The 27,864-nt window shown below is 40.3% G+C and overlaps 1 protein-coding gene and 1 pseudogene across 4 annotated transcripts; one reads left to right on the forward strand and one right to left on the reverse strand.

Moving 5' to 3' along the window:
* Window positions 1-477: 477 nt before the first annotated feature.
* LOC115803580 (small ubiquitin-related modifier 1 pseudogene) lies at window positions 478-839 on the reverse strand (annotated as a pseudogene).
* Window positions 840-3,402: 2,563 nt separating this feature from the next.
* Window positions 3,403-27,792, forward strand: C13H2orf42 (chromosome 13 C2orf42 homolog). 4 transcript variants are annotated; one of them, XM_089923041.1, is made up of 9 exons: window positions 3,403-3,488; window positions 4,424-5,258; window positions 5,973-6,083; window positions 8,047-8,151; window positions 10,772-10,876; window positions 13,863-13,970; window positions 17,545-17,645; window positions 18,982-19,144; window positions 26,643-27,792. In XM_089923041.1, the coding sequence occupies exons 2-9, from the start codon at window positions 4,436-4,438 to the stop codon at window positions 26,849-26,851; spliced, it is 1,725 nt and encodes a 574-aa protein (XP_089779167.1). In that variant the 5' UTR covers window positions 3,403-3,488; window positions 4,424-4,435; the 3' UTR covers window positions 26,852-27,792. The 4 variants fall into 4 exon arrangements, with proteins under 4 accessions (XP_089779167.1, XP_022416985.1, XP_022416987.1 ...); XM_022561277.3 differs by having other exon boundaries at window positions 3,428-3,624; XM_022561279.2 differs by lacking the exon at window positions 13,863-13,970 and having other exon boundaries at window positions 3,428-3,624.
* Window positions 27,793-27,864: the final 72 nt, after the last annotated feature.

A 27,864-nucleotide genomic window follows, 5' to 3' on the forward strand; every position in this document is an offset into this window, starting at 1 on the left:
TGGTCCAGACCCTCAGATTTTAAAAGTTGCTTCAAGTTAAGGAAAGGTCATTTTTCCACAGTTCAGTTCTCTGAAAAACTTCCATCTCCCACGGAAAGTCACAGTCCAGGAGCGAAGCGATCACATGCTAGAACTTCAGGGCCAATTGGAAAGTCATTATGAGCACTCGCATTAGTCAATCTTATTTATCACAAGCCTGTAAATGCACAGTCCTGGAAAAGGCGGGCTCTCTGTGCACACATGTAATTTTTTAAAAGGAGAGGGCGATATGAACTGGGCTGAGGTTTGATCACCAAAAATCAGCACAATGAAAACAAACAATAACGAATAATGGGCACTAGAATTCAAATTACCAGATGTTCTAAAGAGATGGGGTGCCAGTTTTCAATTCTGTTTTGAACACCACATTACAAACGAACTATTTTTAAAAATAAAAAGGATTAAGGGAAAAGAAAAAAATAAAAATATCTAAATCGTTGAACGACCCCTTGCTTATTCCTGATAAACTTCAATCACATCTTCTTCCTCCATTCCCAGTTCTTTTGGAGTGTTATTATCAGCAATTCAAAGAGAAACCTGAGTGAATTCATGGGAACTCCCTGTCTTTGACAGTATGATTCTTTGAGTTTCTTGAGATGTGTTGTCATTTTCACTTTGAAGTGAATCTCACTGCTATCCTGTCTGATGACTTTGAGTTTAATATATCCTCCTTCCTTCTTATCCCCCAAGTCCTCAGTTGAAGGTTTTGCCTCCTGATCAGACATGGTGACTGTGGTTTCCCCTGGGGTCTCCGCACAGCAGCGGCCTCGGGTAGGCAGAGCCTCGCTCTGGGGTCTACAAATCCGTCTCCCTTCCCCACAGCACAAAACAGCGGCTCTACATGATTTATTTACAAAATAAACTATAACTGGCAAATAATTCCTCCCTTAATGAGCAAAGTTTTTCTGTTTTTACACTTTAATGATAATATGACATCATCGTCATCAGTGTAATTTTAAAACTGAATTATATGGACTTCCCTCGTGGTCCAGTGGTAAAGAATCTGCCTTACAATGCAGGGGACGTGGCTTCAATCCCTGGTCGGTGAACTAAGATCCCACATGCCACAGGGCAACTAAGCCCACGCGCCACAACTACTGAACTCGTGTGCCTCAACTAGAGAGCCTGCTGTGCCGCAAACTACAGAGCCCGTGCACTCTGGAGCCCGCGCCACACCTTGAAAAGAGAAAACACCATAACGAGAGAGAAGCCCGTGCGCCGCAACGCAAGATCCCACATGCCACAACGAAGATCCCATGTGCCACAACAAAGACCCGACTCGGCCAAAATAAAATAAATATTAAAAATAAAAAGGTTTTTAAAAAATTGATTTATATATAAAACAATCTGAAGCTCAGAAGTTAAAAGACTTGGTCACAGAGATAATTGACTTTGGAACAACATTTTCTCCTAAGAACTCATGTTTGGCTGAGTGACAGTACCTATCAAAGAAGTTTATTGACCTAAGAAGGAAATGCTGTGTAAACAGGCTAATGTCTCTAGGTCAGTGGTTTTTAACAGGTGATTTTGCCCCCAGGAGGACATTTAGCAATATCTGGAGACATTTTTGTTTTTTTACAACTTGGGGAAAGTGTGTTGACTGCTACTGGCATCTGGTGGTGGAGACCCGGGATGCTACTAGACATCCTGTGATGCATAGGATGGCCCCCTGCAACAAAGAGTTACCCAGCCCTACACGTCTGTAGTGCCACGGTGCAGAACCCTGCTGTAAATCATATTTCACAAAGCTTTATTCACTCAGCAGATATTACAGTTGGGGGATTAGTTCATAGCCAATGAGAAGGTGGGCCTTCTTAGGCTTTTTTTATTTGTACTTTCCAGTTTGTTAATCAGTGGACTATAGAAGATGTGAAGGGAGAGTCTTTTATCAAGACCATTCTTGGGACTTCCCTGGTGGCGCAGTGGTTAAGAATCTGCCTGCCAATGCAGGGGACAAGGGTTTTGTTGTGGGTTTTTTTGCGGTACGCGGCCTCAGTGTTGTGGCCTCTCCCGTTGCGGAGCACAGGCTCCGGACGCAGGCTCAGCGGCCATGGCTCACGGGCCCAGCCGCTCCGCGGCTCGTGGGATCCTCACGGACCGGGGCACGAACCCGTGTCCCCAACAAGAGAAGTCACCACAATGAGAAACCCGCACACCGCAACGGAGAGTAGCGCCCGCTCACCGCAACCAGAGAAAGCCCGTGCGCAGCAACGAAGACCCAACGCAGCCATAAATAAATGAATGAATGAATGAATGAATGGAATCCGCCTGCCAATGCAAGTTCGAGCCCGGGTCCGGGAAGATCCCACATGCCGCGGAGCAACTAAGCCCGTGCACCACCGCTGCTGAGCCCGCGTGCTGCAACTACTGAAGCCCACACGCCTAGAGCCCATGCTCCGCAACGAGAGAAGCCACCGCAATGCGAAGCCCACGCATCACAATGATGAGTAGCCCCCACTCTCCGCAACTAGAGAAAGCTCGCGTGCAGCAACGAAGACCCAACGCAGCGGAAAAGAAAAAAAAAAAAAGACCATTCTTTGGGGTCAGGGAGGAAAAGCAAAGCTTTTCCCTACTTCAAAATCACAAGCAGATTTACCTTTCTAAAAAGCATTAAAACTATTAAACTTTAGTTAATAATAGGCATGTCGATCTGATACCTGTAACTTACTTTGAAAGGCATTAAAATATGAAAGGGATTGATAGATGGAGAAAGGGTTGGATAGGTATGTAGTAAAGCAAATATAGTAAAATGTTAATTGTAGAATCTAGTGGATGGGTATATGAAGGTTGACTGTATAATTCAATTTTTTAATATGTTTGAAAATTTTCGTAATATTGGGGGAAATCAAAAACAGATTCGCACTCTTTTTAGCAGACACTGGGTTAGTAGAAACCACATTGCTGATTTTGCTGGGTGGCCTCAGGCAAGTTACTTAACTTTTTGATTTTCATCTGAAGAGCAATTGTTTGGCTCAAATAAGATACTAATATGGCGAGATTCAAATGAAATAATGAATGTGAAATCACTTTGAAAAGCATAAAGTACTCTAAAAATGCAGTGCATTACTATTAGGAAGGATGAGTGTTCAACCAATTATATACCATGGCTCTAGGTGTTCTTGACAACTCCCTGTGTAATGACATTAACACTGTTTTACCTTCTTGCGATTCAAAGTATAAAGCAACTATGACAATTTCTATCAAATATTTCTCAAGTATTTGTGAAAGACTTAGATTCCTTTTCTGGGAGGAAAGAATCATCCTGTCTTTGTATAACTTTAATATTTTTTTCCTGTGTTAATTATAGACTGCCAAGGTCTCCACTTAGGGCGGTGAGAATCTTTGACTGTGGAACATTGGACATGAGCTTTGCCATTGGCTGGTTGAGAAGGAGAAGGCAGAATGTCTGCACTGTTACAATACAGAGCTCAAACTTCAGAAGACTTTGAGTTAAGCAGTGTCAATTACTATGCACATGATTATGTCTTCGTCTGTCCTATATGATCATCACAAACTAATGAAACACCTTTTAGGTCTTATGAATTCAGCTCACACTTTTTCTGGATGCTCGGGCAACTGATAGAGGTAGGATTGGGCTGGGTTTTGTGGGGAATGGTGGAAGGGAAAGAATTCATCTTTCCCATTCTCCAGTCTTTGCTCAAGTCAAACATCTGTGCATGTAAAGATTAGGTTAACTAGGGAATTCCCTGGTGGTCCAGTGGTTAGGACTCTGCGCTTTCACTGCTGAGGATCCCCGCAAGACACGTGGCGTGGCCAAAAAAAAAAAAAAAAAAAAGATGTAGGTTAACTAATCTAGGTTGTTGTATAGAACAGGATTGAATCTAGAAAAATGCTTCAGTTATTACATTAGGACTTAAAAAATAGAGAGAGAGGGCTTCCCTGGTGGTCCAGTGGTTAAGACTCCGTGCCTCCACTGCAGGGGCAGTGCAAGTTCGATCCCTGGTCAGGAAAGTTCCTCATGCCATGAGATGCGGCCAAAAAAAAAAAAATTATATATATATATATATATATATATATATATATATATGGAGAGAGAGAGAGAGCGATGTGAAATGTGAAAGGCAAAGTTTCCTCCACTTTTTTTTTTAAACATCTTTATTGGAGTATAATTGCTTTACAATGGTGTGTTAGTTTCTGCTTTTATAACAGAGTGTATCAGCTATACATACACATATATCCCCATATCTCCTCCCACTTTTATTTTGCTTGAGGGTTTAAGTGGATGTTCTCTTTGAGGGTACAATTTGAGAATAGTGGATAGCTTCTTACATTTTACTTTGTATACTAAATGTCATAAGTGATTTTAACTTCATGTGTGTGTGTGCATGTATACTCATGCTGATGGGCTTACTGCCTTTTCTAGGACCTGTGAAAAATGGAACCAAACTCTCTAAGGACAAAAGTCCCAGCTTTCTTATCTGATTTGGGCAAGGCCACATTGAGGGGAATCAGGAAGTGTCCCCGCTGTGGCACATACAATGGAACCCGGGGACTGAGCTGTAAGAACAAGACATGTGGAACCATATTCCGGTATGGCGCACGGAAGCAGCCTAGTGTTGAAGCTGTCAAAATCATAACAGGCTCTGATCTGCAAGTCTACTCGGTGCGGCAAAGAGACCGGGGCCCTGATTACCGATGCTTTGTGGAGCTAGGTGTTTCAGAGACGACCATCCAGACAGTGGATGGGACGCTCATCACTCAGCTGAGCTCTGGACGGTGTTACGTCCCCGCATGCTTGAAAGCTGCCACCCAGGGTGTTGTGGAAAACCAGTGCCAGCACATCAAGCTGGCCGTGAACTGCCAGGCAGAGGCCACCCCTCTGACGCTAAAGAGCTCAGTCCTAAATGCAGTGCAGGCCTCCCCAGAAACCAAGCAAACCATCTGGCAGTTGGCCACGGAACCCACAGGTCCCCTTGTACAGAGGATTACTAAAAACATTTTGGTGGTGAAATGCAAGGCAAGCCAGAAGCATAGTTTGGGGTATTTGCATACATCGTTTGTGCAGAAAATCAGTGCCAAAAGCTTGCCTGAGCGCCGTTTCTTCTGCTCCTGCCAGACTCTGAAATCACAGAAGTCGAATGCCTCCAAGGATGAGGCGGTCCAGAGATGCATTCATTTCTTTGCTTGCATCTGTGCCTTTGCCAGTGACGAGACTTTGGCTCAGGAATTCTCAGACTTCCTAAATTTTGATTCCAGTGGTAGGTGGTGTCGTTGACACTGTTACTCTGTTTTTCTAAAATGGCAATGAAAGTGTCCCACTGATGGCATTTGGAGATTGTCCTAGCAACCTTCAGAAGCAGTTGCTAGATAAATCAAATGAAAAGCATTCCTTCTTTTAATCCCAGTGAGCATACTTGCATAAAGTTTGGTTGGTTGGTTAGTTAAAATTAATGATCAAGAGACTACTTGTGCATTTTCATTGAAACAATGAATCTAGCAAAGTTAGCTTTACTTTGATTTTTTTACTCCACAGATGCCCTATGTTAGTAAAAACAAAGAAAAAACAAACAAAATCCCTTTTATTTTGTCTTGCTTGCTTGTTTCTTATCTTTGAAGATGGGGAAAACTAGTACCTTGCTCAAAAGATCTTTAAATGTTTCTACATCCTCTTATGTTTTTAACATTTTTATCTTGTAGATGCTTTTCATTTTCATTTCTGAACGATCTTTAGTTGGCAGCAGCTCCCAACTCTTTAGTTTTACATTTCTCTGTAGAGCCTTTTATCGTATTAATGGTCTATGAACAAAAACATATGTTTGGGAGAGTTCTTTAAAGGAACTGATTTTAAAGCAGACAGTCACTCTATAATTTGTTTTGGGGATTTGGATTTTTAGAAATTAATTTTCTCTAGATAGGGACCCATACTTACTCTTGGGTAGTATTAATAATTCAGATATTTTCTTATATTTTAGGTCTAAAGGAGGTTATTGTGCCCCAGCTAGGTTGCCACTCAGAATCAACAGTATCAGCTTGTGAGTCTACTGCCTCTAAGCCAAAGAAGAGGAAGAAGGAGGAAGTATCTGGTGAGAAGCTGTTTGGTTTGTTTGTTTGGTGGTGTTACCTTTAGAGGTGGTTTTACTGTGTTCTATGTGTTTCACTGAATCTCAGCAAGTATAAGAAATAATGTTGTTGTTTCCTGAAAAAAGTTTTACTCTCCCTTGATGATTCTTTCTCAAGTGAAACTAAGAGTCGGTTCTACTGGCCAAGTATAAGATCTGACCAAACTCCAATTTTAGTTTGCTCATCCCTTAATCAATCAGACTGGTCTTACACCTTACTCTGCCTTAGGACAGTGTTATGAAATTTTCATCAACAGATATATTTTTTTTAATTTGTGACAATGGTTAATTATATTTTCCACGATAACTTAGCAATATAGTTTGTTATCTGCATCTTCAGCAGGTGGCTCCATATATGTATCTTTTTTCTTTTTAAATTCAAATATATCAGTGTCAGTTAAAGACTCATATAAATCAGTATGAAAATGCTGAAGTGTCCTAGTCGGTAAGTGTTAAAAGACCTAGGCTCTAGGGACTTCCCTGGTGGTCCAGTGGCTAAGGCTCCGCGCTCTCAATGCAGGGGCCCTGAGTTCAATCCCTGGTCAGGGAACTAGATCCCACATGCCTCAACTAAGAATTAGCATGCCACAGCTAAAGATCCCGCACGTGGCAACGAAGATCCCACATGCCACAACTAAGACCCAGCTCAACCAAATAAATAAATCTTTTAAAAAATAATTTTAAAAAAACGACCTAGGCTGTAAACAAAAGGAAAATATTACCGGTCCCCACCTGAGGACCAAACTCCAAATACACTAGTGAAGAGAGAAATGCAAGCATTTTATAAATGCAGAATTAAAACAAGATACTTTGGGATACCAAATCAGCAAAGATATTTAAGCGATGAGACCACAGGCAAAGGTAAAATCAGTGTTCTTCAGCATGGCTAGTGTAGTGTAAGTTGCTTTAATCATTTGTAGTATCTGTTAAGAACCTTAAAAAATGTTCCTACCCGTAGAGGGAGTATTGCTGCAGGTGGGTCAGATGGTCAGGCACAGGCATTCAGGTGCTGGGAAGCTGGAGAAAGATGGAGAAACGAAGTGACATGGTTATTTCTGTGTTTTTGAGGGGTAATTCTGGCAGCAATAAAGAGCAGAGATCGTGGTTAAATGTTTGATTATGGGTCTTTCCCAGGAAAATTTGAAATGAAAAAAAAAATTTTTTTTACCCTCTAACTCAGTAATCCCACTTCTAAATAATCTCTTTTTAAGGAAATAATCCTTTGTACAGGAAAAGCATTTTGTCCAGAGATGCCTATTGTGTAGTTATTTATAATATTGAAAAATTAGAAAAAACTAAGAGCCAGCCACTGGGGATAGTTAAATGACCCATGATAAACCACTTGATAGAATACCAGGCAGCCATGAAAAATGACTATAAAGAGTTTGGAGAAATGTTAGCTCACTCGGGTAGCCAGATAGAGTACATAATGCTCAGTTCAATTTGAATTTCAGATAAACAGTGAATAATTTTTTGGTATAAGTACTTCCCATGCAATCTTTGCAACATATTTATACTAAAAAATTATTTGTTTGTTTGAAGTTCAAAAAAATTTTTTTTTTGCTAAATCTGGAAATCCCAGTATATTTAGAGCTACTTAAAGCACAAAACCAGCAAAATAAACTATTTACAAAAAAGAAAATGGACAGTAGTTCACCAGAAAATTAATAGTGATTGTCTGAAAGGTGGGAACAAAGGGTGAAGTTTTTTCTTCCTTTCACTTCTAGTCCCCCCACCAACTTCCTGTAAAGAGTGTGAGACATTTAAAATGTTATGTATAAAGGCTAATGCTAATTCTTTCTAGAAACTGAAGCTAACTTAGAAATTAGCAAAGACTTTTTATATGTTTTAGACTTCAGAAATTAATATGGAATCGATTTATATTCTGCAGACATTTTATTAAACACTATAATGATTTGTGGTTTAGGTGCACAGACGAAAAGTTCACTGCTGCCTCAAGATGCAGTGAGCAGTAATCTAAGGAAAAGTGGCCTGAAAAAGCCTGTGGTTGCTTCTTCATTAAAAAGGCAGGGTAAGTTTCTCTTCCCCAGGATAGGCTAAAGAGTTGGAAAATCATCTTGAAGAAGCCCAAAGAGGGGACTTCCCTGGTGGTCCAGTGGTTAAGACTCTGCGCTACCAATGCAAGGGGCATGGGTTGGATCCCTGGTCAGATCCCACAGGCTGAGCAGGGTGGCAAAAAAAAAAAAAAAAAAAAAATGATGTCCAAAGCAATATAATCAAAAGAAATGCTGCATATTGTCCCCCTAGATAAATACTAGCAGGCACTGAGGCTAAGATCTGTGCTGTCAGTCCCACTGGTCTCAAATCAGTCTCAAAACCAAATTGTCTTTTTTTTTTTTTAAGATTTACTTATTTATTTTATTTATTTTTGGCTGCATCGGGTCTTAGTTGCGGCACCTGGAATCTTCGTTGAGGTGTGCGGATCTTTCGTGGCAGCGCGCGGGCTCTTCGTTGTGGTGTGCAGGCTTCTCTCTAGCTGTGGCGCACAGGCTCCAGGGCGCGTGGTCTCTGTAGTTGTGGCATGTAGGTTCCAGAATGCATGGGCTCTGTAGTTTGCGGCACACGGGCTCCCTAGTTGACACTCGCGAAGTCAGTAGTTGTGGCACCTGGTCTTAGTTGCCCCGTGGCATGGGGTATCTTAGTTCCCCAACCAGGGATCAAACCTGCGTCCGCTCCATTGTAAGGTGGTTTCTTTACCACTGGACCACCAGGGAAGTCCCCCAATTTTTTAAATTTATTTTTTTGGCTGTATTAGGTCTTCGTTGCTGCACACAGGCTTTCCCTAGTTGCGGCGAGCGGGGCTACTCTTCATTTCGGTGCACGGGCTTATCATTGCGGTGGCCTCTCTTGTTGCAGAGCACAGGCTCTAGGCGCACGGGCTTCAGTAGTTGTGGCGCACGGACTTAGCTGCTCCGCGGCATGTGGGATCTTCCCGGACCAGGGCTGGAACCTGTGTCCCCTGCATTGGCAGGCAGATTCTCAACCACTGCGCCACCAGGGAAGCCCCCCCCCCCCAGATTGTCTTTAAATAACAAATACAACAAAAATTACTGACATGTTTTGGCAGCACGTATTTTGTAAAATATTTTCCTTTTGTTGCTGATTACCCATATGCAATTTGGTATAGGGGTTCCAAATTGAAGAAGAAACATATCTTACAATTATACTGATAAACATTTGTTGAGAAAGACAAATATAGTCTGTTCTCCAAAGTTAGTGAACTTTGAAAACACCTAAAAGCAGTAACATTTAAGAGACAGAATGACTTAATTTGAATATAACTTATAAATTTATATATGTCAATTTTCTACTCAGAATAGTTAAGCTTGTATGTTTGGGGGTCGACATTTTCTTAACTCTCATATAATATGGCTGGGTGATTAAAAATTAGACATTATCCCTGCCCTCATACTCTGGTTTTGAAGACAAGACCGATACATAAATAGCAAACAATACAAGACCAAATCTTAATTAATTAATTAATTAAGAACTTACACAGTCCAAGAATAAATGTTTTTGGAAGGTCAGGAAGTAAACAAATCAAAAGTATCTGGTAGGGCTTCCCTGGTGGCACAGTGGTTGAGAGTCTGCCTGCCGATGCAGGGGACATGGGTTCGTGCCCTGGTCCGGGAAGATCCCACATGCCACGGAGCGGCTGGGCCCGTGAGCCATGGCCACTGAGCCTGCACGTCCAGAGCCTGTGCTCCGCAGTGGGAGAGGCCACAACAGTGAGAGGCCCGCATACCGCAAAAAAAAAAAAAAAAAAGTATCTGGTAGAAGATTTTAAACAAATTTTTATCACTTTGGTGCAAAGAAAAAAGAAAATAGCTTTTAATCCAAATTAGCACTATATGCATTTATTTATGAGAATTGTAACTTAAATGAATAGTAGTTTTGGCATCATTATCTCTTTATAAAAGGGGATAGGGCTTCCCTGGTGGCACAGTAGTTAAGAATCCGCCTGCCAGTGCAGGGGACACGGGTTCGAGCCCTGGTCTGGGAAGATCCTACATGCCGCGGAGCAACTAAGCTTGTGTGCCACAACTACTGAGCCTGCGCTCTAGAGCCTGCAGGCCACAACTACTAAAGCCTGTACGCCTAGAGCCTGTTTTCGGCAACAAGAGAGGCCCCCGCAATGAGAAGCCCACGCACCACAACAAAGACCCAACGCAGCCAAAAATAAAATTAATAAATTTATTTTAAAAAAAATAATAAAAGGGGATATATACTTCAGTCATATGAAAACATTTCAGGAGAAGAAATAGAATAGAATGGTAGGTCATTGGGTATATAGACATATTCATCAGGAATAGGGCCAATTAATGGCTCTAAAACAGCCATCATACAAGGCTATTCTTCAATTTGCAGTTTGATGTTGAAAGGCTGCAAATTTTTTGTGGTTAATAATCTTAAACCCATTAGTCTCTCAGAGCTTTCTATTCCTTTTTTTTTCTAGTTGGATTCTTTAAAAGAATCCTGCAATATTCCATTTCACTTATTGTATCTACTTTCTTTGAATTTCAGCTTGTTCCTCTTTTATGTATAAACTCCTTAGCTTTTTCAAACTTCAACTAACTGTTAAATTCTGTAAGAAAAACGTTAATGAAGAGTTTTGTTTTGTTTTTCCCTAGGCTGTAGTCAGCTGCTAGATGAGGCACAAGTGACCTTATCCTTCCAAGACTGGCTGGCCAGTGTCACAGAACGCATCCATCAAACCATGCACTATCAGTTTGATGGTAAGTATTGGTCATCCAACTGGGCTATTGCTGAAAGTAGGAGAAATTAAAGTAATTGTGTTATAGTTCTACTCTGTTTTGATAGAAAAAGTAATTGGGCTTTAGTCTAGAGTGCACTGGGCCGCAAGAGAGTAGAAATCTAAATGAAATAAAGGAATAATCACATAATCAAAATGCAGGAACAGCAAAACGAATTTAGAGATGGAAGAGAAAAACCACAGCAAATAATAAGTAAAGGTAGAGAGCCTTGGTCTTGGGGTATGCCTGGGTGTGTATTTGGTAAGGGAGATACCAAAGCCTTAGAAGATTATTCTAATCCTCACACTTAAAGCAAGGGAGGAAATAGTTTAGAAAAAAATCTAAACCTGTGAGACTAAGACAGTCATATAAAATTACACAGACATGCTAAGGAAGATTGGAGAACACAAGCTGGATTTGGGTTGATCGTGATAGCCTCATTGAACCTCAGCAGTTTCAGAGGTGGACCATCTACCCAAGCCTTGCCCATTGCCTTAAAAGCATCCTTGATGGATGGTTTTCCAGGCTTTGTGCAGTGATGAGCAGCTCACTGCTTTTTGAGGCAGCTCATGACATTGTTAGACAGTGAGAACTGTGAGGAAGGTCTTCCTCATACTAAGTGGAAATGTTTGCTGATAATACTTCCTGTTGGTTCTAGTTCTGTGCTCTAGTCACACGGAATAAGTCTGTTCCTGTTTTCAAATAACAGTCCCTGCCACTGCACACACCCTTTGCTCTGCCTGACAGGTCTTCTCTTTTCCAAGTGATACATCTCAGGTCTTCAAACACTCCTCGTGGCATATTTACAAACCTCACATCATTTTGATGTTCTTTGCTGAATATGTTGAAGTTTATGAATATCATTTTAAAAATAAAGCACCCCAAACTGAATAGCAGCCCAACAGCAGACACTCAGTAGGAGGACATGAGTTTTGAAGGATTAGATCAGTTGTGGCTTCATGGTGAAGAAAGGGACAAGAATGGAGGTGTTGAAATACATGCTTAGTTTTATTTACATTAATTCAGAATAAATAAAACTTCAGAAGTTACTTTTTAGAAAAACAAAATAAGCTAGGGAAGGTTAAAGAGAAAGTCTATGTTTTTCTTTTCTTTTAAAAATTTATTTATATATTGTTTTAAATAATATAATAAATACCTACTAACCCACCTCCCAGAACTTAAAACAGAACATTGACAATAATGTAAACTATAAACTGTGGTCCTTTTTCATCCCATTCCTTGTAACACCCCCTCTCACCATCTCCATTACCACCACCTTTGTCAAAGTCACCATCAGCTCTCTCCTGGACTGTGATTCTGTGTCTTTTACAAGGGCTTTTCAAGATTAATTTACCTAAACCCTAGCATCCCATCAGCTGAGTTGTGGTAAGTTAGCAGTTTTAGAGCTGTAATGATCTCTGCAGATAGCCCATAATCTAATTTCGAGATGAAAGATTTTAAAAACCTTTCTGTAGTGACTTCTCTAAACTGCCCCGATATTAATATTTTAGTGGCTTGGGACTTCCCTGGTAGTCCAGTGGTAAAGAATCTGCCTTCCAATGCAGGGGATGCTGGTTGGGGATGCTGGTTCGATCCCTGGTCGGGGAACTAAGAACCCACATGCCGTGAGGCAACTAAGGCCCGAGCCCCTCAACTAGAGAGCCCACACGCTCTGGATCCCGGGCGCCACAACTACAGGTCCCACGCGCTCTGGAACCCATGCGCCACAACTAGAGAGAGAAAACCCGCACGCCACCACTAGAGAGAAGCCTGCACACCGCAATGAAGAGACCGCGTGCCGCAACGAAAGATCCCGCGTGCCGCAACTAAGACCCGATGCAGTCAAAAATAAATAAATAAAAATTTAAAAATAATTTTAGTGGCTCAAAAGCAGTGACAGTTTTGTCATTGGCATTCTGCATTCAATTAAGTAGGTAAAATCAATTGATAGAATGTAAAACCTTAATATGGAATTCTAGAAAACCTTTCATTTTCATTTTTCTTGGCTTGATCTTTATTTCAGAAAGGCAGGTGAACTGTCTTTAATAACTACACCTTCTACACGCAGGTGGAAGTTACATGTTAAGCCATGTGGTTCTGGATGTTTTCCCTCTGTTGGAGCTTGCTTCTTGGGCAGAGGTTTTAAGGAAAACTCTGAACTCTTTCACCCTCTCCCCTGAACACTCTTTCTGTTGACCTAGTGTCTTGCAACTTTTTTTTTTTCTTGCTACTTTTTAAAGGAGGTTTGTTACGTATTTTCAAACAGTTTGCCTGTCTTTACATCAGAGAGGAGACTGATGCTTGTTGGATAAAGTGTCCTAACTTTGCAGTCTCTGGCATTGGCAGTCCTGACCATCTGAGAAAATGAATGCAAACAGCAGGTGCCTGGGATAGTGAGCAGCAGTGAATCAAGTTTACCTTCTCATCTCAGCCTCAATGTTCTCATCTCATTTCATGTCCTCTTTAAAGGGAGAAGTCTGTGCTGTGGCAGTGTTTACAAAATTAGGGATTTGAAAAGTTATCTTTGGTAGATGACAAGAGTGTGCTGTATTTGTTATAATTGCAAGGGATCAAGAGTAGGGCAGGTGACAGTTCTTGACTCATAAAGGTCAATCAAAGCCTTCTTTTTGCCTCTGTATAAAGAAATCTCAGGGCTTCCCTGGTGGCACAGTGGTTGAGAGTCTGCCTGCTGATGCAGGGGACGCGGGTTCGTGCCCTGGTCCGGCAGGATCCCACGTGCCGCGGAGCGGCTGGGCTCATGAGCCATGGCCGCTGAGCCTGCGCGTCTGGAGCCTGTGCTGCGCAACGGGAGAGGCCACAACAGTGAGAGGCCCGCGTACCGAAAAAAAAAAAATCTCAGTGGTATTTTTAGTTATTACTACCCATCAATTCCATTTCTTCCACCTTCCCCTACACACCAGAAAGCCCACTGAGTTTCTTTAAATGAGCTTCTTCTTATTTCCTATAGGCAAACCAGAGCCACTGGTGTTCCACATTCCTCAGTCCTTTTTTGATGCCCTGCAACAGAGAATATCCATAGGAAGTGCAAAAAAACGGCTTCCCAACTCTACCACAGGTATGGGATTTTTCCTCAGGAATAGCAATAGATGTCTTGACCTTAGAGAATAATGTTTGGAAAAATTGTGCGGAATTTTCATGATTAGGACTTCTAGTTACATGCTCAGAGCATGAAGCCTTAGCCCATCAGCTCTTAGAATAATGATCACACTCTTCAAAGGCCCCATGCTTATGCCAGTAAGAGTTGATGGAAAGATTCCGAAAGCACAATGTTGGTAAAAGAATCACCGATGAAGCACAATGAAGGTGCCCACCAAGAAGTTGGATATTTTCTAGATATGAACCAATTTCAACAAAAGCATTGCAGTCTCCAGTTGTTGTTTGGGCTGGCTTCTTGGAAGCATATTACAGTATGTGTCAAAAACTAAAACTTGTTTTTCACGATTCCCCATTTATGATGAAGGGAGATTTTATTTTTAGAGTGATTCTCAGGCTTGGAACATTTTATAATTACAGTATTCTGATACTTATTTCTTGGTTTTATATAATATCTTTCTACTAGAGATCTCAAGATACTTATTTGGTAGTATAAGGAAATAAGGGAGAAAAAAGGAGAAGGAAAAGATTGCTCAGGGACAAATAGCCCAAGAGTAACTACAGCTAGAAATCAGAGCTATTTCTTCAGTAAATTGTTATTTGATGATGTAATAGGGACTGAAGCGTTTGTTTATTTGTTTTTTGGCTGAGCCATTCAGCATGCGGGATCTTAGTTTTTGACTAGGGATCGAACCTGTGCCCCTGCAGTGGAAGCTCAGAGACCTAACCACGGAACCTCCAGGGAATTCCCAGGACTGATGTTTAATTCTGTCTTTTAATAGTACAAGCTGTGAATCTCTCTGTTTAGGGCCATAAAAATCTCTGTCTTTACACCTTATCTTATCTATCTGACTTTTGAGACAGTATTTTTTTTTAAATAAATTTATTTATCTTTTTTTGTTTTTTTTTTTGACTATGTTCGGTCTTCATTGCTGCACACGGGCTTTCTCTAGTTGCGGCGAGCAGGGGCTGGTGGCTTCTCTTGTTGCCGAGCATGGGCTCTAGGCACGTGGGCTTCATTAGTTGTGGCACGTGGGCTCAATAGTTGTGGCTCACAGGGTCTAGAGCACAGGCTCAGTAGTTGTGGTGCACGGGCTTAGTTGCTCCGCAGCATGTGAGATCTTCCCGGACCAGGGCTCGAACCCGTGTCCCCTGCGTTGGCAGGCGCATTCTTAACCACTGTGCCACCAGGGAAGTCCCTTGAGACAGTGTTGATGCTTCCAGTTTAAACTTTAGGCCTGGAATTTCCTAGCAGTCCAGTGGTTAGGACTCCACACTTCCACTGTAGGGGCATGGGTTCGATCCCTGGTCGGGGAACTAAGATCCCGCATTCTGAGTAGTGCAGCCAAAATAAAAACAAAAACAACCCATTTTAGGCCTAATACATTAATTTTAACCCATTGCTTAGATCTTTTGGGGTCCTTCAGTGGAACCCCTTTGTAATCTGGGAGGCAGGGCAATAGATTGGCAACCACGTGAGCAGGCTTAAACTCTATGTAGTTATTTTAAGGACTATGATTTGACCTCTGACTTATCTAAAGTTGTAAGAGGCTGTTTTATAATAGAGTCCTCTGTGTGTAGACTTACCAAACAAACAAGTTGCCAAGATGTCAAAAATCAGTAGTATCTCAAAAGAAGCATCAGAGACTTTTTATAGCAGAAGTCCTTATCATTTGATTCATCACATTTCTGCCAAAACTCTATTATAGATTTGCTTCTAGAATTCCTTTTTTAGGGAATTCCCTGGCGGTCCAGTGGTTAGGCCTCAGCACTTTCACTGCCGGGGCTAGGTTCGATCCCTGGTGGGGTAACTAAGATCCCTAAAGCTGCGCGGCACGGCCAAAAAATATATCTATTGGGTTGGCCAAAAAGTTCCTTCGTCTTTAAAATAAAAATAAAAGACACATTTTTCATTTTCACCAAGAACTTTATTGAACAACATATTCACCCTTTTGTTCCACTACCTTCTGCCATTTTTCAGGCAACTTCATAATTCCATCTTCCCAAAACTTTTTATCTTTTTGAGCAAAGAACTGTTCTAGGTGTCTTTTACAGTCTTCCAGGGAATTGAAATTTTTTCCATTAAGAGAATTCTGTAAAGACCGAAATAAATGGAAATCTGAAGGTGCAATGTCTGGTGAATACGGCAGATGAATCAGAACTTCCCAGCCAAGCTCTAACAGTTTTTGCCTGGTCATCAAAGAAACATGCGGTCTTGCGTTATTCTGATGGAAGATGAAGCGTTTTCTGTTGACTAATTCCAGACACTTTTCACTGAGTGCTGCTTTCAGGTGGTCTAATTGGGAGCAGTACTTGTTGGAATTAATCGTCTGGTTTTCCGGAAGGAGTTCATAATAGAGGACTCCCTTCCAATTCCATCACATACACAACGTCACCTTCTTTGGATAAGACCGGCCTTTGGTGTCGTTGGTGGTGGTTCATTTCACTTGCCCCATGATCTCTTCCGTTCCACATTATTGTACAGTACCCACTTCTCATCACCCATCACAATTTGTTTCAAAAACAGAACATTTTCATTACGTTTCAGTAGAGAATTGCATGAGGAAATACAGTCAAGAAGGTTTTTTTCACTTAACTTATATGGAACCCAAACATCAAAGCGATTAACATAACCAAGCTGCTGCAAATGATTTTCAGCGCTTCATTTGGATATTCTGAGTATGTCGGCTGTCTCCCGCGTGGTATAGTGTTGATTGTTCTCAATTAATGTCTCAATTTGATCGCTATCAACTTCAACTGGTCTACCCAACCGTGGAGCATCGTCCAGCAAGAAATCTCCAGCACAGAACTCCACAAATCACTTCTGACACATTCAATCAGTCACAGCACCTTCTCCATACACTGCACAAATCTTTTTTTGTGTTTCTGTTGCACGTTTACCTTTCTTGAAATAATAAAGCATAATATAAGGAAAATGTTGCTTTTTTTCTTCCATCTTCAATATTAAAATGGATACACAGAAATTCACCAATTTTGATGTTTTTTTTAAATGCAACTGATATGACAGTTGTCACCATACAATCTAACAAGATTGTTTCAAATGAAGTTAAAGACCACTAGGCAGGGCTTCCCTGGTGGCGCAGTGGTTGAGAGTCCGCCTACCAATGCAGGGGACGCAGGTTCGTGCCCCAGTCCGGGAGGATCCCACATGCAGCGGAGCGGCTGGGCCCGTGGGCCATGGCCGCTGGGCCTGCGCGTCCGGAGCCTGTGCTCCGCAAAGGGAGAGGCCACAACAGTGAGAGGCCCGCATACCGCAAAAAAAAAGACCACTAAGCAATACTAGAGCCATCTTATGGAAGAAAACGAACAAACCTTTTGGCCAACCCAAAACATATGTGTGTGTGTTTGTGTGTGTGTGTGTGTGTGTGTGTGTATAAAATACGTTTTTTAGAGGACTGAGATTCTATAAGGCAGGAATATCACTTCACTGAACTCTCCAGAAACTGGATAACAAATTCAGTGAAAGAGCATGTTATTTTTCGATAGTCTAATTTTACCCCCTTTTTACCTTGAAGCTTTTGTTCGCAAAGATGCTTTGCCACTGGGAACCTTTTCCAAGTATACCTGGCATATCACGAATATTCTGCAAGTTAAACAAATCTTAGATACCCCAGAGGTAAGAGTTTATTTCTACAATAGTGGGAGGGCAGAGAGGGGAAGAGAAGGAAGCAAGTGCGGGAAGTATGTTTGCACCAGCTCCTTGAGTCATGGACACCAAAGAGAATTCCTTTTTTCATACTAAGAGATTATTCAGAAATATTCATGGCTTTATTGTTCCAACTCTGATTTTAATAGGTATTCCCTGTAGCTTGAGGATGTATCTTAAATTGGAGTATCCTTTTTTCTTTGCCTTTGGGATCAGAAAACAGGGATGCTCTTTCTTGTAAATTAAATAATGATCCCCTACTAGCCATGGTGAGCCCTAGGTTAACTGGCAAGCAGCTAGAAAGTATATATATAATTTGAGATGATATACTATTTGTGAAGTCCGTGGGTCCAGCACAATTCAGTGTTCCTCTCCAAACTGCAATTTAGCTCTCATTAGAGAAATGATTCTTAAGTAGTTTGTGTCCTTTCTCACAGGGGCAATATTAGACATTTTTTTCAAGCAGATCCTAAAAATGTGAGGATTTTCCCTTCCTATGATAATGGAATAGTGTGGAAAACTCAGCATCATGTGATTTAATACATTAAGATTAGCTGAATTGCAAGGCACTGTTATGTTCAGAAAAATAAATTGTTTGATAACTATAGAACTTACATGGGAACTTTAGGAAAGGCCTATGTTTGCACTAAAGACACCTGAGGAACTTCTTTAAATGGAGGATGTCGCAGAAACAGCTTCTAGCCTGAAAAGGGCGGGGTTCAGGGAGGCACTGCAGCAGCCCCAGAGCAAAGTCAAGTCGTGGAGCTTCTGTGTTGTACGTTACTTACCTGTATCACCCCATTCAATCTCACAACCATGCACTGGTATTAACAGTATTTTGCAGATGAGAAACAGGCTATGAGAAGCTCAGCCTGCTGTTTAGTGGCAAAGGCAAAATTCAGTTCAAGCTCTGTCTGGCTTAGTCCCAAGGATGGTGGAAGCACACAGGATGTGAGGTCAGCTATAGGTGCTATTGGTAGGGTTTTTAGGAGAAGATTGTTGCTAGCAGAGCAGTAGGGGAGGGAATAAAACTGATTTTAGAGCAGGTCTGTGCCAGTAGCAGTCATGTGACCATGAAGGTATTAGGCGTTCAGTTCAGTATGGTTTGGTAAGGGTTCAAATGAAAGTTACAGAGAGAAAAGGAAAGGCAGAACTGTTGAAAAAATTTACTTGAAAATACAAGGGGAGATTTTAGTTAATTTGAGTGTACTTAGAAAAGAATGAATAAAATCTGTTGTCATCCAATGTTTGTCTACTTTGAAAGTTTTTCCTTTCTCACCTTTCTTGGTATTGTCTCCGCATGCAGATGCCTTTGGAAATCACCCGGAGTTTTATCCAGAACCGGGATGGGACTTACGAGCTGTTTAAATGCCCTAAAGTAGAAGTAGAGAGCATAGCAGAAACCTATGGTCGTATAGAAAAGCAACCAGTGCTGCGACCCTTGGAACTAAAAACTTTCCTCAAAGTTGGTAAGTCAATTGGCGGTTTCAATAGCACACCTTCCTTTGAGGGTCACCTGTGTGTATTACGCTGTCCTCGACTTTGGGCCTTGACCTTGAACAAAGAAGACACATTCACACATTTTGTAAAGGCAGTCATGGGATAAAGTGTTTTGTTTCATCTGAGCCAGTACTTTAAAAATAAAATTAGAGGGCTTCCCTGGTGGCACAGTGGTTAAGAATCTGCCTGCCAATGCAAGGGACACGGGTTTGAGCCCTGGCCCGGGAAGATCCCACATGCCGCAGAGCATCTGAGCCCGTGTGCCACAACTACTGAGCCTGCACTCTAGAGCCCGCAAGCCACAACTGCTGAGCCCGTGTGCCACAACTGCTGAAGCCTGCGTGCCTAGAGCCCGTGCTCCGCAACAAGAGAAGCCACTGCAATGAGAAGCCCGCGCACCGCAACGAAGAGTAGCCCTCACTCACCGCAACTAGAGGAAGCCCGCGCGCAGCAACGAAGACCCAACACAGCCAAAACTAAAAACAAACAAATAAATAAATAAATTTTTTAAAAAAAGGAAAAGAAAAAGAGTTTCTAAAACATGGGATCATATCTTAGCAGCTTTTTTCACTTAAAAATATATCATGAACAGCTTTCCATGTCTGTCTTCAACATTATTTTTTAAACTTTTTTTATTATTGTAAAACATGTAATATAAAACTTAACATTTTAACCATTTTTTTTTTTTTTTTTTTTTTTTTTTGCGGTACGCTGGTCTCTCACTGTTGTGGCCTCTCCCGTTGCGGAGCACAGGCTCCAGACGCACAGGTTCAGTGGCCATGGCTCACGGGCCCAGCCACTCCGCGGCATGTGGGATCTTCCCGGACCGGGGCACGAACCCGTGTCCCCTGCACTGGCAGGCAGACGCTCAACCACTGCGCCACCAGGGAAGCCCCCATTTTAACCATTTTTAAGCTTAAGGTTTTCTGGCATTAAGTACTTTTGCATTGTTGTGAAACCATCACCACCATCCATCTCCAGAACTTTTTCATCTTTCTCAACTGAAACTACCCATTAAATACTAACTCTGCATTCCTGCCTCCCCCCAGACCTGGTTGCCATTCTACTTTCTGTCTGTATGAATTTGACGACTCAAATTAGAATCATACAATCTTTGTCCTTTTGTGACTGGCTTATTTCACTTAGCATAATCTCTTCAAGGTTCATCCACATTGTAGCATGTGACAAATTTTCTTTCCTTCCTAAGGCTGAACAATATTTCATTATATGTATCTACTACATTTTGTGTATCCATTCATCTGTTTGGATACTTGGATTGCTTCAACCTTTTGGCTATTGTGAATACAACATTTTTAAACAGCTTCATAAAATTCATTCGTTATCTCACTCTAGTCAATTCTGAATTTAAGTTGTTTCAAACTTTTCGCTATTATGAACAGTGCTTCCTTTTATAATTAACTTCCTTTTAGACAAGGCTTTTATAGCCTTAATTATTTCCTAATTTATTTAGGATATTCTTTCGGGTAAATTCTTAAAAGTTAAACTGGAGGGTCAAAGATTATGTACATTTTTAGGACTTTTGATTGTTTTTGTCGCACTGCCGTCCAGAAAGATTGTAATATTTCTACAGTTTACTCCTGCTAGCCATGCATGAAAGAGTTTCTCTTTTTTATTTTTTACTTTTGGCTGTGTTGGGTCTTCATTGCTGCCCATGTGCTTTCTCTAGTTGTGGCAAGCAGGGGGCTATTCTTCATTGCAGGGGGCTACCCTTCATTGCGGTCCATGGGCTTATCATTGCGGTGACTTCTCTTGTTGTGGAGCATGGGCTCTAGGTGCGCGGGCTTCAGTAGTTGTGGCATGTGGGCTCAGTAGTTGTGGTGCACGGGCTTAGTTGCTCCGTGGCATGTGGGATCTTCCCGGACCAGGGATCGAACCCATGTCCCTTGCATTGGCAGGCGGATTCTTAACCACTGCATCACCAGGGAAGTCCCCAAGAGTTTCTTTTTTTAATCTTTATTGATTTGATAGCCAAAAAATGTTCTATCATTCTTTTAATTTGCATTACCCTCAAATGTTAATGAGAGTAAATTTTCATATTAGTCATTTGTATTTGATGCATTGCTTTTTCTTTGTCTATTTTTAACTTGGGTATAATAATTTAATAATAATAATGACAACTATAACAAGTAGCACTTAATGAGCACCTACTCTGTGCCAGCTGTTATTTTAAGTTCTTTACCTAGATTAATCCATTTAATGCTCATCAGCCCACTCAGAGGTAGATTCTGTGATCCCCATTTACAGATGAATAAACTGAGGTCAAGATAGGTGCAGTAACCTGTCCAGAGTTACACAGCTAGTAAAGTGGTGGAGCTGGTCCTCAACTCCAGGCAGTTTTGGACTCCAGAGCCTTCAGTCCTAGCCATCCAATACTCACCTGTCTTTCCACTGACTAGGCTATAAGCACTGTCAGGGCAGTGAACTGTGTCACCAAGAAATTTAGAATTTATAATTATTTTGTCAAATTCTTGTGAAATATATTTTTGGCTGCTCTTGGGAATAAGATATTTATCATGTGTCTAACTTGTTACTGCCAATGTATGGAAAGCTCTTGATTTTGATATAATTACTATCAAATTGCCCTCCTTAATGAGTTCCTAGTAGCGATGATAGTTGTTTACCTGTTGTTTCTGGGAAATCAATTATATCACTTGAAAAATAATGATAATTTTGTTTCCTATCAAATGTTTATATCTCATTGTTTTTTTTCTTGTTAAATTAGCTACAACTTCAAGAGCAACAATGAATAATAGTAAAGCTAGCAGCTGAGATTTTCATTTTACTATAGTAAAACTATCATTTTTACTATAGTAGAAACTCCTCCAGCATAGCATTTTCCAACTCTGTCCTGAAGAAGAGATAGTGATAAGTATGCTGTGAGAAAAGTGTTCCATGATCTGATAAGTTTGAGAAATGCTACATACTGTATTTCTTTGATTCTAAGACCCTTGATTCTAAGACTCCCTGAACCCTTGTTCAGTCAATTTTGTAATAACTTTTTTGCTGGGAAAAAAAACTTTGCCACATGAGAACTTCCCTGGTTGTATGATATACTCAGATCGCAGATAATGTTACAACTGGAGTAGGGAGGCAGTAGGGAGTAGTGTCTTAGAATATAATGTATTCCTCTTAGTAAATTTGCATATTAAAAAGATCCTGAAATTAAAATACCTGTTGAACTTTATTTAACTTAAGTTTTCCCCAGTTTATTTGACCGGTCAACACTTTTCAGGGGAATACCATTAGCATTTCATAGAATTTTTCTGGGAAAAGCTGCTCTGTGTTTCACTATTAAATAATGAACTATTGGTTATTGATTTCAGATAACATTTTTTATTATAACAGCATATCATATTCTTGGTTTATTAAGTATTTTTATTAGGAACTAGAATTGATTTTTTTTAATGTAGTTGTTTTTTAAATTATTTTTATTTATTTATGTATTATTTTTTGGCCTCACCACATGGCTTGTGGGAGTTCCCCAACCAGAGATTAAACCTGGGCCACAGCAGTGAAAGCACCAAATCCTAACCACTAGACCACCAGGGAACTCCCTAGAATTTAATTTTTTGAAATATCTTTTTTTTTTTTTTTTTAATTTTTGGCCACACCCCGCAGCACGTGGGAACTTAGTTCCCCGACCAGGGATCAAACCTGTATCCCTGCATTGGAAGGGGGAGTCTTAGCCACTGGACCACTGGGGAAGTCCCTTGAAATACCTTTTTACCATCTTTTGAGAAACCTCAAAAGATGAACTGTTTTGACCCAAGTGCAATGAAATTTATTTATTTTATTTAAGTATAATTGATTTACAATGTGAATTTTATGAATAAATGTCTAATATTGAAGTAATCTTGCCTTTCTGGAATAAATCCTGTGTGGTCTTTTTTATTTTAATATGTATTATGTAGAGTCTATTTGCTAATACTTTATTTAGGATTTTTTTTTATTGATTCATAAGTATTAACTGCCTACAGTTTCTTTTTTGGAGGCTATCTTTTTGGGGGTTTTGTAATAGTTATATAGAAAATGATTTTAGAAAGCTTTGGACCAAATTAAATATCTTGGGGGGAAGGGTAAATTGGGATTTGGGGATTGACATATACACACTACTATATATAAAATAGATAACTAATAAGAACCTACTGTATAGCACAGGGAACTCTACTCAATTCTCTGTAATGACCTATATGGGAAAAGAACCTAAAAAAGAGTGGATATGTGTATATGTATAACTGATTCACTTCGCTGTACAGCAGAAACTAACACAACATTGTAAATCAACTATACTCCAATAAAAATTAATTTTAAAAAATAGCTTAGGAAATATCTGTTCCTTGAATGTTTGAAAGAATTTATTCTCTTGGACCTAAACTTTACTTGCAGGCAGTTCTCTAAAAACTTGTTTAATTTCTTCTGATTTATATTTGTACTCACGGTCCCTACCTCTTCTTTAGTCAATTTTAATTGTTTTTTTCCCAAAAAATTCTCCTATTTTCATCCAAAATTTAAATTGTGTACATTTTTATAATTTTTGGTATAGAGGATAATCACATAACTTTTAAAACCTAGGTCTATAGTTATATACTCCAAGAATTTTTTGTCTTTTTCAAAGAACTGGCTCTTGTATTTATCTGAATGTCTGTTTTGAACTATTTTATGCTTTTGTCTGTAAAAATTTCTCCTAACTCTTTAAAATTTTTTTCTAACACTTTCTTGGAATTTTTAAATTTTTATACCTTTTGAAATTATCAGTTAATTTTTAAAATTCATGTTTGATAATAAGAACATTTAAGGTTCTTCTTCTTATTAATATCTAAATAGTCTCTAATCATAGTTTAGTTTCTCTGTGTCCCCAACACTTTGTATTTAAAATTTCCAGTTGGTTGAGTTGGTTTGATTTTTATATTCTTAGCTATCAATTTCTACTTTTATTATTTTGAGGTCAGAAGATGTGCCTTTTCAATTTCTATTTACTTTAGGGATTTAAAAATATTTTCTCACTAACCTAATGTATGATATTAATTTGTGCTAGCAAAGATGTTATTTTTTATCCAATGTAAAGTCTTGTATAGCTTTAAGACTTATACAACTTAGATAGCAGAGTTGTGAGACAATTTCCTACTACAGTTATGTTTCTCTAAATGTCTTCTGATATTGCAAAAAGCCTTTGAGTATTGTAATGCAGTGTTTTTGGTACATCAGAGTTATTGACAGATGTCAATGTAAATATATTGTCTAGTCCCATTTGGGCTGCTATAACAGAATACCATAAACTGGGTGGCTTACAAACAACAGAAATTTATTTCTCACAGTTCTGCGGGGTGGGAAATCCAAGATCAAGGCACCAACAGATTCGATGTCTGGTGAGGGCCTGCTTCCCGGCTCAAAGACGGCCATCAGCAGTCTTCACTTTGTGTCCTCACACTACAGAAAGGGCAAGGATGTCTCGGGGGTCTAAAATAAGGGCACTCATCTCATTCATCTGCCCTCATGACCTAATCACCTCTCAAAGGCCCCACCTCCAAGTACTATCACATCAGGGATTAGGTTTTCAATTTATGAATCTTGGGAGGATACAAAATTTGGGAGAAATTTTGGGAGAATGTAGATTCAGTATATAGCAATACTTTATCAATGTAAAAATAACATTTGCCCTAAATTCATCTTTGTTCAATATTACAACAGTGACACCAGCTTTCTTTTGTTTTACATTTTTCTGATGTTTGCCATCCTTTTAACTTTTTTGTGACACTTTGTTCTTATTGAATCTCTTATCAATATTATATTGTTGGTTTTGATTTTTCTCCAATTTCAATAGTTTATCCCCTTTATTATAATTGATAGAGTTGGTCTTCTGTCTCCTTGTTTTGTTCTTCTGTTTTTTGCTAAATGGACTATGTTTTCTATGCTTAATTGTCTCCATAGTTTTGAAGGTGATACCATATGCTTATTTTTAATTCTGCTAGTATTTTACATTTTTTCAAAAGCATTCTTTAACCTGAGTTTTTCACGTTTAAATCTTTGATCTTCTGGACTTTATCTTGATGTAACTTATGAGGTAAGATTCTGCCTTTTATTTTCTTCCAGATAATTATGTAGTTGATGCACACCATTTGTTATAAGAAACACTCGTGGGTTTCCCTGGTGGCGCAGTGGTTGAGAGTCCACCTGCCGATGCAGGGGACGCGGGTTCGTGCCCCGGTCCGGGAGGATCCCACATGCCGTGGAGCGGCTGGGCCCGTTGAGCCATGGCTGCTGAGCTTGCGGGTCCGGAGCCTGTGCTCCGCGGCGAGTGAGGCCACAGCAGTGAGAGTCCCGCATACTGCAAAAAAAAAAAAAAGAAACACTTGTATTTCTTGTACTAATTGAAAATGCCATTTTTACCTTATCTTAAATTCCTGTTCTTTTTGTATCCATTTTGGATCTTTCTGTTTTGTTTTGTTAATCTGTGTAGACATATGCCAGTACTTTTTTTTTTTTTTTTTTTTTTTGCGGTACGCGGGCCTCTCACTGTTGTGGCCTCTCCCGCTGCGGAGCACAGGCTCCGGACGCGCAGACTCAGCGGCCATGGCCCACGGGCCCAGCCGCTCCGCGGCATGTGGGATCTTCCCGGATCGGGGCACGAACCCGTGTCCCCTGCATCGGCAGGCGGACTCTCAACCAGTGGGCCACCAGGGAAGCCCCACACTCTTTTGTTATTATGGATTTGTAATATGTTTTAGAACCATGTAGATTTTAAGTCTGTTTCTTTCTAGTTTCCTTGAAACCTTGACCTTTTCTTGATAGTCTCCCTTTTTAACCTCATCCAGCTGTCTTTTCCTCTTAGTCTGGCTGGGCTCTCCTTGTGATTCTTTTGGCCCTATTTTCATAAAAGCTGGGTCTTATTTTATTTGAGGATGCCAGACAGTTCCCTGAAACTTTGTTTTGGATAGATACAGCAGTAGTCACTTTTCCCTTCCCTTGATTCTTCTTGTTGGCCCCCCGTGCCTTTTTTTTCCTCATATAGTTTTTTTTTCTTTAACTTCTTTTTCATTTCCTTTTAAAATTTGTGAACAGGATAAGATCTGTCCAGACTCAATTTTTTTTTTAATTTTATTTATTTATTTTTGGCTGCATTGGGTCTTTGTTGCTGCGCGCGGGCTTTCTCTAGTTGCGGCGAGCGGGGGCTACTCTTCATTTCAGTGCGCGGGCTTCTCGTTGTGGTGGCTTCTCTTATGGCGGAACACGGGCTCTAGGCACACGGGCTTCAGTAGTTGTGGCACACGGGCTTAGTTGCTCCGCGGCATGTGGGACCTTCCCGGACCAGGGCTCGAACCCATGTCCCCTGCATTGGCAGCAGATTCTTAACCATTGTGCCACCAGGGAAGTCCTGTCCAGACTCAAATTTATTTTGGAATTGTACTAATCAATCTTTTTTCTTTTCTTTTTTTTTTTTTTCTTCAGGCAACACTTCCCCAGATCAAAAGGAGCCAACACCTTTCATCATTGAGTGGATTCCAGATATTCTTCCCCAATCCAAGATTGGCGAGCTGCGGATCAAGTTTGAGTATGGTCACCACCGCAATGGGCATGTGGCGGAGTACCAAGAACAGCGGCCCCCCCTGGACCAGCCCTTGGAACTGGCCCCTCTGACCACCATCACTTTCCCTTGAGGCAAAACAAAAGAGTCTTTCGCTGCTAAATTTGCACATCCCCACCCTTTGACAACTTTAAATACTAGTTAGGCACTTAGATGGCTCTGTTCCTTAGTGAACTACTCTTAGCTAAGATGCGGTTTCTCAACACATTCAAGTGGATTCTGTTGAAGAAAAACTCTTCTTGTACATAGCCCTTTTGGTGCTGCTGTGTATAGTCTTCATTATAAATTGGGTGGTATTCCTGGCTAGTTTTTGAAGGAACAAAAAGAAAATCAGCCCACATACCTTCTCGAAGGACTCACCTTTAGAGTTTGTTTCAACCTTTTCCTAATTCTCTAAGAAGTTAGCAGCACCTGCCTTACACCAACAGTGTTGAAAAGTTAATAATACCCTGGTTAGGGCAGAATGTTGATGATCATCCTGACAGAATTCCAGTCATGCTCTTTTATTCTCTTCTCAAAGCACAGTGTCACTAGTTTTTCCAGATTATATCTCATGTTGGCCTAATTATAAAATTATAAACCTTTCGGGAGATTCAGGTGATAGTAAAACAGGAAAAAGAGATCCAGGTGTCAAGGCAGTATTTGACATTTCCAACTAATGCTTGTAATTGCTTGTTTTCTTGATTTTTCTTTCCTTCTTTACTCTCCAAAAAGTTTAACAGGTGGTAAACTTCAATTCCTATTTTTTAATTCATTGATCACAGAATGGAGATACACTGAAAGACACAGAATGAAAGCCTGCCTTTAAGGAGAAAAGAAGGGAATGAACATTTCCTGTTTGCCTACTACATCCCAGGCATTTTCATTTAGATTCTCATTTGATCATTTTTCTCATTTAGTCCTCATCATTCTTTGAGTTTAGCCATCACCCCTTCTTTTATAAATTTAAACAGTCTCTTTGAGATTAAGTATCTTGCTGGAAACAGCATTAAAAATGTTTCATTTTATTCCAAAGTGCATGTTCTTTCCACTCTGTCATGTTGCCTTATAATATAAATTCCTTATAATTCACTGTCCTTGGGAAGA

Source organism: Delphinapterus leucas, chromosome 13 (genome assembly GCF_059928025.1).
Source record: "Delphinapterus leucas isolate spDelLeu-1000000601 "Yukka" chromosome 13, BTC_Dleu_Yukka2, whole genome shotgun sequence".
In the NCBI taxonomy this organism is placed as follows: domain Eukaryota; kingdom Metazoa; phylum Chordata; class Mammalia; order Artiodactyla; family Monodontidae; genus Delphinapterus; species Delphinapterus leucas.

Coding starts and splice junctions, on each gene's coding strand:
- C13H2orf42 (XM_089923041.1), top strand. CDS start 4,436: ATGGAACCAAACTCTCTAAGGACAAAAGTCCCAGCTTTCTTATCTGAT. Junction 8,152..10,771: donor TTCTTCATTAAAAAGGCAGG/GTAAGTTTCTCT, acceptor GTTTTTCCCTAG/GCTGTAGTCAGCTGCTAGAT. Junction 10,877..13,862: donor CATGCACTATCAGTTTGATG/GTAAGTATTGGT, acceptor TATTTCCTATAG/GCAAACCAGAGCCACTGGTG.